This window comes from Adiantum capillus-veneris, chromosome 27 (assembly GCF_014529385.1).
Source record: "Adiantum capillus-veneris isolate H3 chromosome 27, ASM1452938v2, whole genome shotgun sequence".
Lineage (NCBI taxonomy): Eukaryota > Viridiplantae > Streptophyta > Polypodiopsida > Polypodiales > Pteridaceae > Adiantum > Adiantum capillus-veneris.
In genome coordinates, this window is record NC_140957.1 from 123,198,181 (window position 1) to 123,217,646 (window position 19,466).

The window sequence follows — 19,466 nt, forward strand, 5'->3', positions numbered from 1 at the left end:
GGATTTGTCTTTGCAAGGCGCATTTTTCAAGACCAAATATTTTTTAGAAATTTATGCAAGTTAGTATTTCAAAATTTTGAAAATTGACTTTAAAGGGGCACTTTTGTTCCAAAAGAAGTTCACAAAAAGATAGACTCTCAACCAATCACCTTTTAGGATTTTGCACTTTTATTGCCACAAGGAATGTTTACTAATGGGCCTCACACACTTGGCCTTTCATGCATGCCTCCTTACTGGTACGGTTACCCTACTCCATCCGATTCGAGGACCCTTGTAATCGATCATACTTGTGTGCATAAATTCTTGTCACGCCACATTTTTTGTCTTTGCTTCTTCTACATTGCATGTGATGTTTGTGGTTGTTTTTCATCTGACTTTGGTAATTCATGGAGCCACAAACCAAATATGCATCCCATAACAAAAACATACACATACATCATCCATATAAAAAACACACATCCGGCTGTGCCACTTTGCAACAACAAACAACCCAACCAAGGTCTTCACGTTTGGTCTCGCTTGTAAGGGAGTGATGCACGACATTGCGATTCTTTGTCAAAATCACATTGAGCTCTCTTGCTCACCTCTATATGCTTCGTCTTTACCTGACCCACACATACCTTCACTTTCCAAGGATACCTCTGCATATGCCCAACAAAATCAACATCAAAGCCCACCTCTGAACCACCACCACAATTGTGTTTATTGGTGCAAGTCTACTAGGACCATTACATACAATTGAACAACACCGATCAATCACCTTCATAACAATCTTTGCCAAAGAAATAATCCTGATGGTACCATGTTATGCTCAAGACAAACAACTGCAGTTTTAGATGAATGCGATGCATCAAACAACTGTGTGTGTCTCCGCGCTCGCCCTCGGTGATGTAGCCCACCGGAACATGAAGAACATTTGCGTTCTCCTTTTCTTAACTATACTAAGCTGATGTGCTGCAAGAAAGTGCAGACCAACCTGACGCTTTGAAGAGGACTGGAACCCCAAGATGAATCGCACAATCCCAAAAACCCTTAAGCCAGCCTCATTAGAGCTTATCAATGCAAAGAGGTTGAGCACCCTTGGATGCTCTAGACACTCATTCTCCAATATTAGGTGGTGGAAGGAGACATCCAATTCCACCTCTTCTAAAAGGCCATTTGCCTATATCATGAGCTCGGTAGAGCAAGACAACAACGTACTTTTTACTATTATGTTCATGCGAAAAAATTTATGCCACATATCAAATGCGTTCTTGTCTAATATGTGACCTTCTTCGATGTTCCTCACACGTTCTACTTGTCTCATTAGATGGTTTTTGAGACGTAAGAAAATGCACTCTTGTCAGAGTTAACACACATCTCAATAAAAGCTGCATTTAAGACGGGTTGTAGACTAAAACCGACTGAGCATAAAATCAAGCATATTCACACAACAATTTACACAAAAAGAATTACCTTATGCAAAAATTGTACATCAAACGTCACTGTATTGTTAGGAGCACGACAAAACGCACAATTTCATTTTTGCATCTATAGACTAAGCCTCCCACATAAATCAAGGCGCATTATGTCCACGTACTTCATAGAAGAGAGAGTAATTATAGCTTGTTTACAACATTTCCTTCAAAGCTATCTGTAAAGTACAACATCAAATTCCATCAATTGATACTAATGTCTATAGCCCAAGCAAAACCAAACATATATAGTGTGGTGGCCTAGCTTCTACCAGCTGCCCTCTCAAGGACTTGCAATATGGGAGGACGCTTTAACAAAAGAGTTGCTAGACACCAAACGCCTCTTTGTTGCACCGCGCACAAAAGTTCGTTCTTGCAAAATAAGCAAAGCAAGATGCTCCATGATCCCCAAGGATATGAGTATCCACATAGATGGGTCTTGGTTGATCCAAAAGACAAGCTCGATTCGCATTGAATTGAGCCTTCCACCAACATCTGAAACATTAGTGTTGCAAACAACAAGAAGAGCCATAAACACACAGACGATAGTAGTGTGAAATTCATCAATTATAAAAAAGAAGTATCACCTCTCTATGAAAGAGTGCAACTTCTTCATAGTAGTGTGAAATTCATCAATTATAAAAAAGAAATATCACCTCTCTATGAAAGAGTGCAACTTCTTCACCAACTCTTCGGCTCCTAGCGCTGTGGTACACTTTGGTCCAACTTTCAACAGCACAGAGCTCCACTTTGTATACAACTCTCCCCAATGGGTAGCTTCTTGTACCGGGAGCATGTGCTTTGAAATGCTTGCTTTGTTGAAGTCCTCTGTAAGATCCTCTCCAAACTGCCGTGGAGGCACCTCCAATATAAGACGCACCACCTTTTTGAGCCATGTAGTTTGGTTTGCATCCCATGAGGTGATAGGGTACGAAGCCAATATAGTGTCTAGGTGGAAAGCTAAAAATCTGCAAAGCACATCTTCTCTATGTTGTCCCACTATCGCTGAAGTTATGTCTGGCAGAACATGCATAAAATACATCATGCCAATCGCTACATTTCTACCATCCATATTCTATTTGCAGATACAGAGATACTTGCTGGCGATGGGTGCACGACAACAAAACAACTTGGAATAGAATCAATAATGAAAAGAGCAGCTCCTAAAGAGCCTGAAAAGATGGAGACACTGTGTGCCACCATAGTCTCATTTCGACCCAACACTCTTCCAACCCCAAGAAACATCTCACCGTCTCTCTTATAAGAGATAAGGTTGACAATTCTTCGCTTCATTTCCATAAGCCACTTGTTTACTTGCTTCAAGCCTACCACTGTGTCTTTCTTAAAAAACTCCCTCAAGCTCTGACCTTGCAAAACAGGCTGCATCTCTAGAGCAATGACCCTACAGTTTGCTGTAAACAACTGAATTCTCTCTTTTAGGTTTCGTTCGAGTTGATCCTCGCTCATGTCATTTCCCGACTGAGCATTTAAGTCGTTTCTCAGCTTCTCCACCATAGCATAGTGCACCACGCCACACGCTTGGTTGGTTTCGCTTATGTTTCCATAAACCACTTCCATCGTAATACTCATTGGCACTAAAATAAGAGAGAAGCATTTTAAGAGGATGGGGTTTTGGAACTTCAAAGGCATGCCATGCATTCACCTAAAACTTCCAAACCCCATCATCAACATGACTCAAATTTAGCACATCATACAAGCACTCCGTCATCGGGTCAATCATCTCTGGCTCGTCTCCCGCTAGGCATATGGGAAGCTCCTTTTGATGGAACCAAGGAACTTTGTTGCTTTCAAACTACTCTTGTGTGGCCTCTCCGTGCATCTCGCGCCAGGCACTTATCTTTCTGCTCCCTTGTGTGAAGAGGAGATGGAGAGCACTCCCAACTTTGGTTTTTGACAATGAAAAGCCAGTGCCGAACTCACGAACATTCCCAAGCATCTTCTCGAGCTTGGCTTCAATGAGAAAGGAAGCAACAAAATTCAAGGCCACCTTACTCCAACTTTCATTCAACTTATACACTATTGTAACCTCTCCACTAGCTTTCGCAAGAGCTTCAAACTCTTGCACGTCCAATGACGCATACTCTCCATACATCACTAACTTTAACATTGGACTCAAAGACCCTTTACTTATGGCATCTCTATCGTCACTATATGGCACAAAACTAAAGACGGGAAAATCTTCACTTAAGAATAATTCACGGACGGCATCTGCCAGTTGAGCATCTAGCTCTCTTCCTTGCTCCTCCAAAACCTGGCTCCTTTTGAGTAGGAGCATTATCCCATAGATGCATTGCAATTTCCAAGTCAACCTCTCGAAATTTTTTCCCCTTGTCTTTCCTGATCTGTCCATGAAGAATTTGTTTGCATTCTTCTTTTTCCATCTGTTTGAACAAGCAGAAGCATTAGATTGAACCCAAAGCAATAGAATAGAAAAACTAGGCTATAATAACAAGTGATGAGCTGACGAGGCCTGCCAGTGAAAGACTATGTAGTGAAGCTAGTAGAAAATAACAAGGTCGCCCATAGCAGATGAAGGCATTGCCTTTGTAAAAATTACAGGGATAAAAAAGACCAAGTTGTAACTTTGTAACTAATGTGCCAATCAGAGCATATGATCAATGCCAATTCACAACTAGGCCCACCAGCAGCATCAAACTCTACAATAACTGATACATTCCGATGTTCGTTCTATCCGCAATGCCAACCTGCTCAGAAGTATCTGCATCTATATGCCAACCACAAACCATTGCAAATACAAACATGCAGACAACTCTACATAGTCTCTTCATATCCATCCACCTTTAAGGAAGACACGTCCAAAAGCATCTACGCTTACATGCCCACCCTGCAAAACATCACAAACACAAACCTACACATACTATTCATTAGGCAAGGACTCTCTCTCTCTCTCTCTCTCTCTCTCTCTCTCTCTCTCTCTCTGTGTGAGATATGCTCACAGAGCTTCTAGCAATGATGTTCAACTGTGCCATATGTGAGGGCTTGCCTAATACTTGGAGTTCATCTACTATTGTACCTATCTTCAAGTGGAGACCCTATGGAACTTGGGAATGATCGCACTATCATGATTGGACACACATTAGCACGGTTGTATGCATTCATTCTTGATCAACAGTTGAGTAGATGGGCAGAGAGAGAGAGGGTATATGCGCAGTCGGGCAAGCAGGTTTCAGGAGAGGTTTTTCTACTCTTAACCACATTCTAACACTCAGAGCCATTATCGAGCAGGGCAGGTCACACGAGAGACGGATCTATTGCAGCTTTGTGGACTTCCGCAAAGCATTTGACACACTGCCCACGGCTATATTGATGCCCAGACTACAGGAGATGGGAGTACCCACAGAGTTGATTTGGGGGATCATGGCACTATACAAGTCAATAGTGGGGCATGTACGCACTGCAGAGAGGTTATCTACTTTAGTTCACTCCACTATCGGGGTGAAGCAGGGCTGCCCGCTCTCTCCTACACTATTTGGTATGTATGTGGATTGAGGTTTCTGGCTACATTAAGAGAGATGGTGATAGAGGAGCACAGTTGGCAGGGGCATGGATTCCGCTACTGTTTATATGCTAATGATATTGTGTTGATCTCCGACTCTCCGGAAGGGATACAATGTCACTTGGATGCTTTGCATAGGTTTGCCCACGACAATGGTTTGTCTCTCAACCTTGGTTAAACCAAGGTTATGGTGTTTAACGCCACTCCACAGTGGATCAGGAGATCAGCACCCACCTTTACATACGGTCATGAGACAATGGATTATACAGATGCATACACCTACCTTGGGGCGGTCTTCAGTGGGCCTGTATTTTCATTGAGGATAGCAGCAGAGACTAGACTAACTAGAGCCTATGCAGCATTGGGAGGAGTAGAAGAAGAAGAAGAAGAGAATTTTAACGTCGTAGGAAACTATCCCAAGAGACCTTAAAGATCTATCCGATTCAATTCGCAGATTCAGTTTCAGAAGCCTCAGACGAAGCTCTGGCTTTTTGACACGCTGGTGGCTTCCGCATTGCTCTATGGAGTTCAGATATGGGGGCCTTCATTGGGCCATCATGGGAGGTCGGATCGCATTGATGGATGGAGAGGCCTCTGGTTTCTATGATCTTGCGGCTTATTAAAGCCAAGGCTTCAGTACCACATGAGATTATTCGAGCAGAGCTAGCTGCCCCTCCACTAGTGATCGAGGCGCTTACTAGGTCAGTCTCCTTTATACATCACCTATGGGACGTCCTCAAATATAGATATGCCCGCCTAGCTCTTGAGTCCTCTCGACAGCTAACTATACAGGGAGATACAACATGCTGATATGGGGAGATGACATCATGGTTTCAGTTACATGGGTTCAACATGGACAAATTGGCCCCCCTTCCAGTACTCTTTGGATGCACCCTCTTTGACTCTTACATAGTCCGAGATCACCAGGCTCATCCACCGGAACCTGAGTCAGCTAGATACTAGGATGACATGCATACAACTAGCACAGGAGCTGGGCACAAAGATGGCTTTCTATAGAGAGCATCTTCTCCAGCTCACTTAGAATGGTTTTGTGACGAGGCCAAGATACATGGACACCCATATATCTCATGGGATACGATGTGCTATTGACCAGACGCACACATCTTCACACCGGCTTCGGATCTAGACTAGCAGATATAGAGGAGTACCAGCAGAGGCTAGGACATGTCCCCTATGCCATATGGAGCTTGAGACAAAGCTGCACTACATATGTCACTGCCCGGTTTACTCTGAGATACAAGGCCACTTTCATTGCCTGTTCAGAGAGGGCTTTGGACCACTCTCTAGAATCATGAGGTATGAGAACTAGAGATGTTTCTACTCAAGCTGCGCAGACACAGAGAGAGCCTAATGAGGAGAGAGCCTAGCCAATCTCAGAGACAAATTAAATTTTTTTTTAGACCAGACACTGAGCAACTAACACAGTAGACCTCACATTCTCCTCACACTAGAGGCACGTTGATCGAGCAAGCGACTGAGCTAGGGAGATCCAAACGCCCACGACCATGGAGGACTACACAGCATCGCCGGAGGCTACATCAAAGGATTCGGATCACTCTGGCCCGACATGCACGACGCCCGGTCAGAGTACTGACCAAGAAGGATATTGATGAGATCCGCCAGCGACCAATGATGGACCTCCTATGATTCAGATTTTTGAGGATTGCACACCCTGCCCATTTTGTTTCAGCTCCTACTTTTGAACCAGCTCCTACTCATTATATCCCCACACATTGTGTTGTATTAGGCCTCATTCACTACATCTACCCCCCACTCATATCCTACACAGTTCGAGCTAGCTGCTTAGTTCACATATAGAAGCTTAGGATTCTATAGGAACCTTTTTTAAGTACCTTTTTATTTTTGGTCCTCAGACATTGTATCAGATTCACCATGTTGTAACTCTTTGGTCTCATAGGTTATTTTTGCCTTATGAAGACGTTAACATATGATTTCATTTCATCATCTCTCTCTCTCTCTCTCTCTCTCTCTCTCTCTCTCAAGCCATCATATAGCAGTTTCGAACTCCCAAGCCAGCTCCTCCACCTGACCCCTCTTAGGTTTTGTTCTTGTTCTTTTCTTTTACCCCCCTGATGGACACTCGGTTCTTAACTGATATGTATCTAACGTCCTCACCTCGAAAGAACAAATGTAATGTTTTATTTTGGTCCCATGGGTCATATATGACCTCCGTGGACGATAATATTTTGTGTGTGTGTGTGTGTGTGTGTGTGTGTGTGTGTGTGTGTTTACCACGTCTACGAGAGCGACCACGACATTAACAAAGGCTCCATCAGAGGATCGGGACTATTCTAGCACAACATGGAAGGTGTCTAGTATGTATATTTACAGAGGCGGACATTGATGATTCTCTTCAATGACCGATGCAATACTTTCTCGGATAGCGGGCATCCTCAGGCATTGATGATAATTTTAGGTTTTTCACTTTATTTTATACCAAGACAATGTATTAGATCCACCAAGATTGTATCAGTTTGGTCTCACAGGTCATTTTGGCCTTTTGAAGACGTTTAATATATCATTTCATTTTTGTGGAGCGTTGTTCCTGTTGCTAAATTGGCTTTATCTGACATAAAAATAATTCTAAATGAATTATTGGATTTATAAGTGAGAGGGTTTTCTCGCTTGGAACACCAGAAATAAATAATTCTTAATGAATTATTGGAATTTTAAGTGAGAGGGTTTTTCTCACTGGAGACATCCGATTACAGAGTATTCTTAGTGCGTCACTCAAAGTAATGACGGGAGCACTGAGAACGGGAATATCTGTAAGGCCACCAGGAGCGGGTACTTCTGATGCGTCACATCGGATGGGTGATAGGGAGCATCGGAAAGAAGTATCCGACCATCCGGGAACGGATATCTCTAATGCGTCATAGGATGGGTGACATAGAGTATCGTGAAGGAGATTGTACTGTAAGTTCGGTAGGAAAGGACTAGGTGATGGGTATTCCTGATGAGTCACAAGGTGGGTGACGGGTGCATCGGAAAGGGAATATCCATAGTCAAGAGGAAATTCCGAACTGTGTTGGAATTGTGCACAAGGAAAAGCAAGCACTTGAATGAAGATCGGTTCAGAGGAAACTTTGAGGAAAAACAGATGCTTTCTGAGAAAGCGGGATTGCTTATCGGGAAAGCAAATGCTTTTCTGCGAGGAAGTCTATGTCTGCATTGCAATTGTGCGTGTGATTGCATCCAGGGACGCCTGGGAAGTGCTGTGAAAGCATTGTTTTTTAACTTTTAAGGTTTTATTGAGTTTTTGGGCAGATTTAGATTATTTTTAAAATATGCTGGTCCCCATTTAATAAGTGGGCAGTCATCTGATAAATAAGGCAACTAATTAGCTAGCCTTTTCTCTCTCTCTCTTTTTCTGGCAGAACAGCGGCAAAAAATAAAAAATAAAAAAAATTTGAGGGAAAAAAAAAAAACAAAAACGGCCGCGATCTCTACGCGAGCAGCTATTTGTGCCCGTGGCTAGGAGCTATAAAAGCATCACACGCCCTCACTTAGAGGGGAGGATCAGTTTTTGCAAGAAGGAGATGCTACAGCAGAGTTCACCCGCAAAGAAGATGTTTGCCGGTGATGCCCATGACTGTCCCAAGTGTACCTGATGTCGCCAAGACCCAGTGCGCGAGTTCCCTCACGAAGAAGTGCCTACGGAGCGTGTTTCCATTGCAACAAGCTGCTGTTTTTCTCTGTTTTCAGCCCATAAATGTCGTAGATGGGGCTGATTTACGAGAAGGAACCCGAGAACACACCTCTTTTGTGTGTAGGATTGGAAGAGAGGATTTTCAATGTAGAGATCTCTTTCGGGGAATCGCTTTTTGAGAACCGAGTTGCGTTTCGAGCGTCGAGACTTGAAGATAACGATTTTCATGTTATCATCTCTAAGTATTTGAATGAAGGTGTACTTCCTCTTCGTGAGGGAATAGGAGCAAAGGAAGGCATGAGCCTCTGTAGGAGAAAAGCGCTCTGAGGAACTAGAGCCAGATCAGCCCAAGGGTTTCGTACCCGAGTTTGGGAAGTAGATCCATGGATCGGAGAGAGGTAGTCTCTCAAGTTGTGATCCGGAAGTTGGGATTCCCAACTAAGGACTTCGTGTCCGGGAAAGTAGAGTTGTTCTGCGGGAAGAGGACTTTGGAAACAGAGTTGGAAAAGAGAGTTGCAGGGATGTCATGCCCCGAGTCTGGAAGGTGAGATCCAAAGGCGAGAACCTTGGTTCTCAAGGATTTGGAATAAGGAACGGAAGTTCCTTTGGAATAGGGTTTTGTCCTAGGAATCGGAAGCCGAGGCTTTCGAGAACCATCAAGTCTTATTCTAGAACGAACGTGGTAATATGTTCGGTTGAAGTGCTTGTATAGACTTCTCCTCAGTAATAAAGATACTATTACGGGGCGGAACCAACCCATCTTCTGGTCCCCAGTACTGTGTCAATCTTCTCACTCTCTATCTATTTCTCTCTATATCCTTTGGCTTCAATAATAAGTGATAAATTCTATTTATCCGAATGTATTTTATATTGTTATGCACTCCCGTTGTGACAATTCCTCCTCATCTTGCACACATACGCATACATACAACCACGTACTTGGGCTCAGATTCAACTGGGGGCTGAGGTCAAACAAGCAGCCCTCTTGTTGATGGCCTACACGAAGGTGGCAAGATTCAATCTCTCGGACAGGAACATGGACGCCAACATTGGTTGCTGGTGATTAGAGGACCAAGCAAAAAGTCACACAACAACTATGATGCACATGAAGGCCTGTATAGCACGAGTACCCACTGTGTTGCCTTCTCTCCCCCGCAGAACCATGGCTTTCTCTCGCTTGCTGTCTCAACCTGCATGCAAAAGAAGAAGAGAAATAAAAATAGAACGCATACCATAAAGCATGTAACCCACACACTTGTAAAAATAGAACGCATACCATAAAGCATGCAACCCACAGACTTGCATTAGGGAAAGTTTGGACTCCAAATTTGGGCCTTGTAAGAAATGCCATGTCAGCGTAGAGAGAGATAATAGAAAACTCATTTTAACCCTTTTTCATACCTGTTTTCTAAAATCTGGATATCTTATTCATGCAAGGTATTAAAAAACCCAAAAAGTATTCCAGTCATGATAACACTTCACTGTACGCAGCGGCTACTGAATTCAATGCCGAATATCTCAATCTTTTGCATTTTTGAAAACTAAGCTCTGTTTCCTCACCTCCTTCCCCCCATTCCCTCCTGCGTTCTCTCTCGCATGCACGATATTCAAATTGCCATTCTCCAATTTCCCCCACCTCCTTCTGCACACAGTTTCGATCAGTCATGTCTTAGTGGACACTTGTAGCTTCTCCACGAAGAACTTCTACGAGGAATAGGAGAGATGTATATCACATGCACATAGAGCTCTCACAAGAGTATGAACCCCTCTACAGGAAAAACAAACAACAGACACTTTCTGAAGCTTCAAAAGAGAACTTAAGATCACATGGCATGAAAAATGTGGACCTTTGGCTGGACGGCAGAATGTATCCAAAGAATCCCGTCACAAACTCCAATCCACCTTTTAAGGATATTACATCCTTAGTGAACTATGTCAGAGATGGCCACCATGGCTTGTATGGCTACACTAAGTAGTTGGCTATAAGAAATGACGTTTTGCAACAAGAGAGAGATATTGTATACAGAGAGAATATCCGCACACACCAAAAAGTCGTGAAATGTGCTCAATAGGTTGAAGCTAGCAAGGAGACCATCAAGGAGTTTACACAACAACTCAGAGAAAAAAAAACAACGCTAGGTCTTCGCCAAAGAGAAAGAAAACTAAGAGACATCGAGGACTTGAAAGTTGGCTCGGGAGGAATTAAAGAAAAGAGTGCAAGCCATCAAGTGAGTGTATCTATCCTTCTTAGGTTTGTATTCATAAACTCTCACATCTCTTACTGCTAACATGCTTGCGCAGATCTTTGCTTCACCCTGACAAGGAAGTGGAGCATAGCACAACCACGTCCTCTGCCCATTACGGGGCTCATATTGAATCGCAAAAATGTAGCTGGCCTCTTGGATGATAAGCGCTATGGTAAGATCGTTGCTAAACGGCTTGACAGCCTTTTAAACGAGAACCAACTCCCTGCACGGGACGTTCAATCAATTTTGGATGAAGCTCGTATATCCAATAAGGGATATGCTGCCATTTTCAAGTATGTAGCATCATTTGCAGTGTTGTTCCACTAGAAAAGGGTTTTGCATCATTTGCAGTGCTGTTCCACTAGAAAAGGGTTTTGATTCTTAACTCCTCTTACTCGGGTCTGTGCAAAGACAGGTCAAAAAGTTCCGCATCAAGCACACGCTTCTTCCAAACCCTTTCTCTATTCAAAAAACAAGACGGAAAGTCAATGAGGAGGTGCTTCAAAAGGTAGGAAGTCCTTTCCACATTGAATCGACATACAGATCGCCAAAAGGAGAAGAAATGGTCTATGACAATTATAACAATATTTTTTATGATATCATCGCGCTGCAGTCATACACTGTGCAGTTGTTTGATGTCACCGCTGAAGAGTGCAACGGCGTCCTGAAGTTTGTCATCAAGCTAGATGAATGCGAGCTTGTAAAGGAGACAAAGGTTGAGCGAGTCACAATCACACTTATGAATAGAGCTCTGGATGCAAGCATTGGACCAGATGATCCTCAAAACTTTAGTGTGCAATCTAAGCACAACATTTTTCTTCTTGCGACGTTCAAGGTTCGTAGAAATTATGTTTAAGATAATTTATCGTTATGTTTCAGTTGAATGCTTTCGAATGTGCATTGTAAAAAGTTCAAAATTATCCTTTCAGGTGCCCACTGAGAACTTCGATATATTGAATTGGTTTTTTCATCAAACAAACATACCAGAAACAATAAGCGAACGGAGAAATGGATAGAAATTGGATGTGGAGGACATGGGGTCCTACAATGTTGAGTTGCACATGGCTGAAGATCTAAAAATCTTGAAATGCATGTACAACGTTTCCAAAGGAGCAACAAGCAAAAGCCCTTGCTTGTATTGCATGGGAGGGGTTCACATCCTTGACAAACCATTTTGGAGGAGAGCTCTGGATAGGCATTTGTCCCACCCTAACTTTTGATCCATTTTGGATATCCCACTATCTAAAGTACACATATACACAATGTATGCACTTTGTAGAATAATAGAAAAACTAATGTTTCTCTACATCTGTTTTGCCTGGACCACTCGATCTCTATCTGCAAAGCAAAGGGCAATCTCGGCTTTAGAGACGGCCTTCTCAGAAATGGGTTTGCACAGAGGACATGTTAAGATAGAGCAGGATGAGAAGAGATCGAAAAATGGCCGGGATGTTCCAAAGAAGCTGTCATTGTGAAAGCCCGACTCTTCCTTTCAGTGCCCACAATTGGACGACAACACAAAAGCCAAAGTACACAAGAAAGACAAGCATTAAGATACAACAGATGGAAAAATCTGCACAATGCTGTAGTTGACCATGCAGACTATGGTGCAGCAAGGACTCACAAAGCGAAGGTATGGAAAACTTTGGGCGCAATATTAAGGTTCTGCGAATTAAATTCATGGACTGATGGCGACTATACAAATTTCCAAGAAGCCGTGGAGACCTACCACAAAACATTCATAAGTGCATGGACAAATCAACATATTACTCACTACATGGTACTGTAATTTGTTTGAAGACATGATAATCTTTTGAAATGCGCATACTCATCCTTATAATGTCTGCATGCTTTGTGTGCAACACATTATCTGTAACCACATGCCTTGGTTTGTACGGCAATATGGCAGCTTGGGTGTTTGGTCTACACAGGGCATGGAAAAAACCCACTACCAAGCTCGTATTGGTTATTTTAGTCACACTCGACATGGAGGTGGTGCGGACAAAGCAAATAGCTTAGAGGAGCTACACCAATGGACGTATTGGAAACTAATGCATAGGTCACATCGCAAGGAACAAGTCAAACAAAGTCAGATTGGCCATGCGGTGAGATTATCCAAAAAACGGCGAAGAAAGGAGATATGGGAGTTATCGTCTGCGGCTAGGCACCGTGCGGATTGGCGGCTTCAAAAACAACGCATCGGAAGGGTTTGGACAACACCGTTGCAAGTTATGGCATAACTCTTAGCCATAGCAAGATCCAAACAACAAACTTAATGTATCTAGAAGAATCAATGTAATTTCAACTTTCATATTGTGAATGATGATTGCAACAAAAAAAAAACATTGCGAGACATTGTTACATAATCAATCTAACTTTGATGCATAAAACAAATACATTCTATTTATTTCCAGTCATCTTGAAATGATACATAATATTTTGGTCTTTTGCCCTTATCCGAAGGACCCTTTTCCTTGTGCCTTGGTCTCTTTGAATGACGCGTTTCGTCATCAACATCTGTCGCAAGCACGTTGAGGTCGAGCAATTGGGTCTCCTCAGCTTCCTCAACCTGCGGGGCCTCTTCTATAAGTTGAACGATTGGCTGCTTTTGTTTCAACAAATCATGTTTTCCATATTGTGGCAACTGGCGTGGGTCTGTGATTCCACAAGCAAGACCATACGCAGCGTGTGTCAAAAAGTAGCGACCGTGCAGCCTATACATGCCAGGCCCTACACCAAACATTGAGACCATTGCTTGCTTGTCTAGCAGCATCACCTTGTTTGTGTTCCATTTGATGGCCGCGCCTCTTAGATATCTTGAGAGTGTTTTCAATACAAAGAAGGAAAATTCACCCTTGTCTCGGAGAAGCTGGAATGGAAGCATAGGAAATTTGGAGTGTTCAAATTCTCCAAGTATTGACCAAGAGAGGAATTCTTTCCCAAGTCTCCTTTACCTCGTCCACGGGAACGAGGAATGAACTTATTATCATAGACTACGAGCTATGAGAAATAAAAGCCAAGTGTTGGTATATATATACACATGAAACTCTCATACAGGGAAGCAAAAAAATATTTATACAGGAGTATACCTTTTGATTTTCGTCTTCTTCGAGTAATGCAGCATTCCATAAGTCACGTGTACTCTTTCGTTTGTAGAGGATGAGGACGGCGTCAATGTCGTTGATGGAGCACTTCTCCTTATCTCTGTGATTGCAAGCCTTTCCTGTACCGCCCTGAACTCCGACTCCGTTGGAAGCGTCGCGGCACATGCGGCTCCATCCTTGTATATCATTGCTAGTGCCTCTGTTGGTTCAATAAACTCACCCGCTATTACATGAGCATCCATGACAGAATACTTGTCATCGGCAGGATCAATTATACTACCATCCTCTTGTAGATTTTGAGCGACTATAGCAAGGCAGTAGTCCTCTCTCAAGTCAAACAGTTTCATAATGTCATTGAGCATTACATAATGATGATCACCGATGGGGACGGTAGGGAGCACATTTGTTGGCAAAGCTCCCTATGGCAGCTGAACACCTTCTGAAACACACAAAGCACCACTAGGTGGTTGCTCCAACTCGTAACCAGTGACTGAACGGTGATTGCTCTAGGCCTCCTTTGCTGTGTCCCGGTGATGATCCAGATTAACATTCAAAAAGAGTATGAACTGAGCATAGTATTCTGCAACTCGACACTTTCGATTATGTACGGGACATCTGATGTCATTCCTGCGAGACTGCAGTGGCAACTTAAGGCTGCTTCTGTATAAAATATCTTTCTTTAAACGATCAGAACTGATATCCTTCATATGAACATATCAACAACCCCCAAACTCAAATGTGCCGCTGATCGTCTGTTGATCGTATGTCTGATAAAACTCTGAAAGGAAATGTGATGCAGAAGCCAAAACTCTTGCAATGAGAAGGCAAGATTGAAAGTAGACTTGAATTCCTGCTCCTGCTGCTGAAGCCCAATTCCATAGAGTAAATGGTACAACTTGTCTTTGGGTGGCTCGTTAGACCAAGGCAGCTCCTCCTCTATCTCGATCTAAAAGGGATCCATTTATGGAGAGAGGTAAGAAAACTTGGGTTGTTGGTTAGGTTGAAGGTAGGAAGGCACTGGCTAACGCTAAAGAGTACCAAGGGAGGACTGACTCGCCTCCTATATATAGACTCCTCGGGAACTCGACCACGTCATTTCAGCCACCCTTATGATTGCATTAGAATCGGTGCAATGAATGCAACACAAAGACCGAGACAAGCTCCACCATCCCTATGATACGTGTCCTTCATGCGGTGAGTACCGTGGCTATATAAAGCACCTTGATTGCACACTCTAGAACTCGCTCACATCTACACAACATAGGAGGTATGGAGGACAAGAAGAGAGGAAAGGCGAAGCTTTCCCAAAAGATGATGGCGGAAATGAAGGAGGTAGAGAAGACGATAGCTGAGGCAAAAGCTCTTGAAAAGGAGCTGAAGAAGAAAAACCAAAAGGCAAAGACTGAGGAAAACAACACCGTAAAGACTGAGGACAAGAAACCACCAACGATAAAGGAGGAAAAAGAATAATTGAAATGGACAAACAAGATTGTGTTTTCTTGAAGTTGTAATGGAGTCCTTGAAGATAATGCAAATGTCTTCATATATTGTTCCTTTGTCTTTGCCTCTTTGTTTCTTTTTTTGGTTAATGATTATGAAGAAAGAGCTTTAATCAAAATGTGTCGCACAACAATGCGAGTGGTAGGTTTATGTCGGACAACCGTTGACTTGCATGCATTGTTCACCGATGGAGAAATATCGCGACACAACGCGATAGGGAGCTCTCTCCACGATATGGGTGGTCTCTAACGCGACATCCAAATGTCGCGTCACGACGCAATAGGAAGGCGTGTCCACGATATGGGTGGTCCCTATCGGGTTGTGACGCGACATCCAAATGTCGCACCACAACGCGTCCACAATATGTGTAGTCTCTATCGCGTTGTGACGCGACATCCAAATGTCGCGCCACAACGCGATAGAGAGGTATGGTTAGTCCCTATCGCGCTATGACGCACCCTTACGAGTATCGCGCCACAACGCGATATGGCTGCGGTACACTCCCCCTACTCACATAGTGACACGTATTTTTTTCTTGTTGCGACACAACACGAAGAGGTGGTTTGGTCGAACAAGACACATCCCCTATTGTGTTGTGTCGTGACAACCACATTGTTGACCTCGTGCCCGAGTCGACAAGCAGTATGCCACATGTCGTTCATGCGGTGACGCACTCTTCCCAATGATGATGAGCGACTCAATTAATTGTGACCGCCACACGTTTGATATGATGATGATGTCCTTGACGATTATATAACGTTTCTATTTCCGAAACTATCCTCACCTCTCAGAATCGGTTTTTGCGACGTAACCTTCTCATTGCTCAATCTTCTTCTTATTCTTCCCCACAACGCTTTCCAGGGTAAACACTTGTTTCCATGGGTCGCACGAAGCAGACCGCAAGGAAGGTTTACCCTCAAGACAACCAACCTTCATCCTCAAGAGTTGCAGGCAAAACCCTGCCTAATCTTTGGGCAACAATGCGTAGTCTGAGGTACGAGTGTCCTAGAACCAAAGCGTTCTGCTTGAGCAATGCAAACTCCAGAGGCATGTTTCTCTTGCTGTTCCTAAGTTATCCTTTCAAAGAGTAGTTCGCCAAATTTGTGAGAGCGCAAATTTGGATTTTTGGTGGGCCAGAAGTCAATGGGTTGCCTCTACGAGGCAGCCGAGGACATTCTGATTGAGCTGTTCCAAGACAGCTACATCCTCACAGCTCATGCCCACAGAGTCCCAGTGATGCCCCGGGATATCAATTCTCTGAGGCTTCTACGATTTAGGTACGACAAGACACTTGCATCGGTCCATCTATCTGACAAGAGAAGGGACAACATTTTGACAATCCCTCCAATAACCAAAGTGAAGGTGACGGATGTGAGCACCACACAACACACATACAGCACACGTTTGAATGTGGAGCGGACCCTAGAGGCACTTGTGGAACAACCTTCGGAGGAGTCAAATGAAAGGGAGATGTTGTTAGCAATTGACAAAGCTAATAATGACACCCTACGTTTCCTCGGCCTAGCTTTCGACATAGCACTTCTTGTATGGGACCAAATTTTGTACTTTCGTTTTGGCCCTCACGAGATAAGTGTTTTTTGAAATAGTGGGAGGGAGCTTACAGACCAAATTATCAACTTGGATCTCTGGTATGTTAAATTATTTTTGTAGAGGTATTTATCTGATTTTGGCTTATTATAGATCCTCATCAATTATTTTCTCAATTCGCAGCATGCTGGTTTCGAACCTTGCATGGAATATACAATCCGAGATAGCCGTTTTGGACGCACAGCTGTCAGTCATGCTTACCTCGGAGGACACTTTCCTGATTGAAGTCGTTGATTGGTTTCAACGAGTGAACATGGACACGGCAAAAGTTTTACTTCTAGCTTACAACGAAAAGTAAGTATTTTTTATACCGCTAGTCTACAATATTTTGTATACTACGAAAATAGCAAACTAATTCCTTTTCTTGTGCAATCACTTCACATTGGAGCCTTGTAGGCTTAAACATTGAGCGCAAGTGTTGCTACCTTGCAAACTCTGCGCATGGTTTTCATGGGAATGTCCGAAGATACATAGTTACTTGTTTCTTGATTCTGCAATTTCGATGCAACGTATGGTCACCAGATGCTATGTATTGCAGGTCTGTTCAAAAGCTTGTTGTTGCATGGGAAGCATTGACCCAAGATAGTGTTTGGGAAGATATGTTGATTCTGAGTTGCAAGGTTCCAAAGCAAGACGACGCGCATTCTTGTGGATGGAGAGTTCTTGCAAATGCGGAGCTTCTTTTGGAACGCATTATGCTGAGGAGCATAGAAGTGTAAGTGCAATGTTTCGCTTTTGTAATCCTTGCACACATGATTTTTTTCCATTACATATAAAAGCTATGCAATTCATTTGCAGGCAAGGAACCTGCCAGATTATTTGAACTTGCATGTGGAGGCATTTAGGACGGCAATCATCCAGAACATGATCAATCTTGTGGAGACTCGTCCTGAAGGAGTCGCCGATGCATTTGTCGTGCCACCACCACGACCACAACCTCGGCCTCCACCTTGGAGGTACGAAGCAGCACCTCCACCAACGACAGACCAAGCGCCCGGACCTGCCTCCCCTCGTGTTTCTGGCCACTCGATCTCTAGTCTTTTTGTAATACCCGATTTTACTGAGGAAGACGATGCCACTGCGCAATCTTTTCCTCAACCCCAATCCCATGACCCAACCCCCAGTCCGTCTCATGAGCCTTTGCATCCTAATCATAATAATCAAGCCAGGGGGAGCTCCCCTCGATTGTAAATGAGAGCTACTAAGATTTAATTGGACATTATTACAGTGTACATTATAAACGCAATGTAAAGACAACTTGAGTCAATTTTGAAAAGATAATTGTTCTCGGACTTTATTTGCAAGAAACTCCTTAACAATACATTTTCGCATGAATGTAGATTGCAAGCTTGCTGTCAACAACTTTCTATAATATTCGTAGTATAGAGCAATGTGATATATTGTGTGAGCCGCTTTCTTCAATCAAGAGTTGCATTGCACTAGGAACAGTCGCTCATCCTTTATCTCTACGCACAATGTCTTCTTCTCCTTTCTCTGAGGCATCTGCACGACAGTTAATCAAATAGTTAGATTAGACCAATATTTTGTGATGATAACCAGCAGGGAAATAATTAACGCAGCATTAATGTTTACATACAAAACATACTACCTTTCGCTATGTTGCACTAGATTTTTTTTTTTGGAGGTAAGCTGAGGTCAACCTCATTCTCCAAATCCTCACGCACTTGTCGTAGTGTCACATTGCCTTGAATGCTAAGAACAATTAGCAGATCAGGTCCACACCATACCTCAAGCATTCTCAAAGGATTGTTAAGGTCATCAGTTAAATCTTGGTCCAAAGCTACCAGATGACCATTCACTGGATGCCACCTTATGTAGTGGAAGGAAGCTATCAAGTTTTGAGAAGCTATCATGCGCTTACATACAATAGACTTCTTATTTACCTTGCATAAGACGCCATCAGAATCATGGACATCCCAAGATTCATCTAGAAAATCGAGGCATTTCTTTGTCTTGCAGAGTAGCATAATTCCTGTCTTCCTAATCTTTTCATCATGGAAAAAGTCGATGAACACATGCATGGACATGAAGATTGAAACACATACCAGCCGTCTAGCAATATGTGGTATTAAGCACTTTTGTATTTCCTGATGGAGCTTTAGTCTGAAACACTCAGAGGTTTCAGATGAAGGGACTGGCAACTCTGGACTGTCCTTTGAAGGAACCGGGAGATATTCTAGAGTGCCAAAGCCAAGCGCAGAACGCGGAGCATTATAAAAGTGGTTGAAGAAAAAAACCCCTCTTTCAGCCAACACTCTTCGGGCGCTGGTGTTATAGAGTAGCTCTCCCACAGTTGCATGGAAT

At 43.1% G+C, this 19,466-nt stretch overlaps 1 protein-coding gene and 1 pseudogene across 7 annotated transcripts in view; both read right to left on the reverse strand.

The window, feature by feature from the left end:
• LOC147422691 (uncharacterized) overlaps window positions 1–19,466 on the reverse strand; it is a 116,937-nt gene that overhangs the window by 23,272 nt on the left and 74,199 nt on the right. For 2 of the 7 annotated variants that reach the window (XM_086503598.1, XM_086503596.1), the window contains one exon: window positions 3,785–4,344. The exons of 2 other annotated variants lie outside the window; for them this stretch is intronic. In XM_086503598.1, coding sequence (XP_086359724.1) covers window positions 3,785–3,825 — 41 coding nt within the window. In that variant the 5' untranslated portion in view covers window positions 3,826–4,344. Of the gene's footprint in view, window positions 1–3,784; window positions 4,345–18,417; window positions 18,645–19,466 lie in introns of those variants that run through there. 3 more of the 7 variants (XM_086503599.1, XM_086503597.1, XR_015186843.1) reach the window with 2 other exon arrangements.
• Window positions 2,107–3,582, reverse strand: LOC147422693 (uncharacterized; annotated as a pseudogene).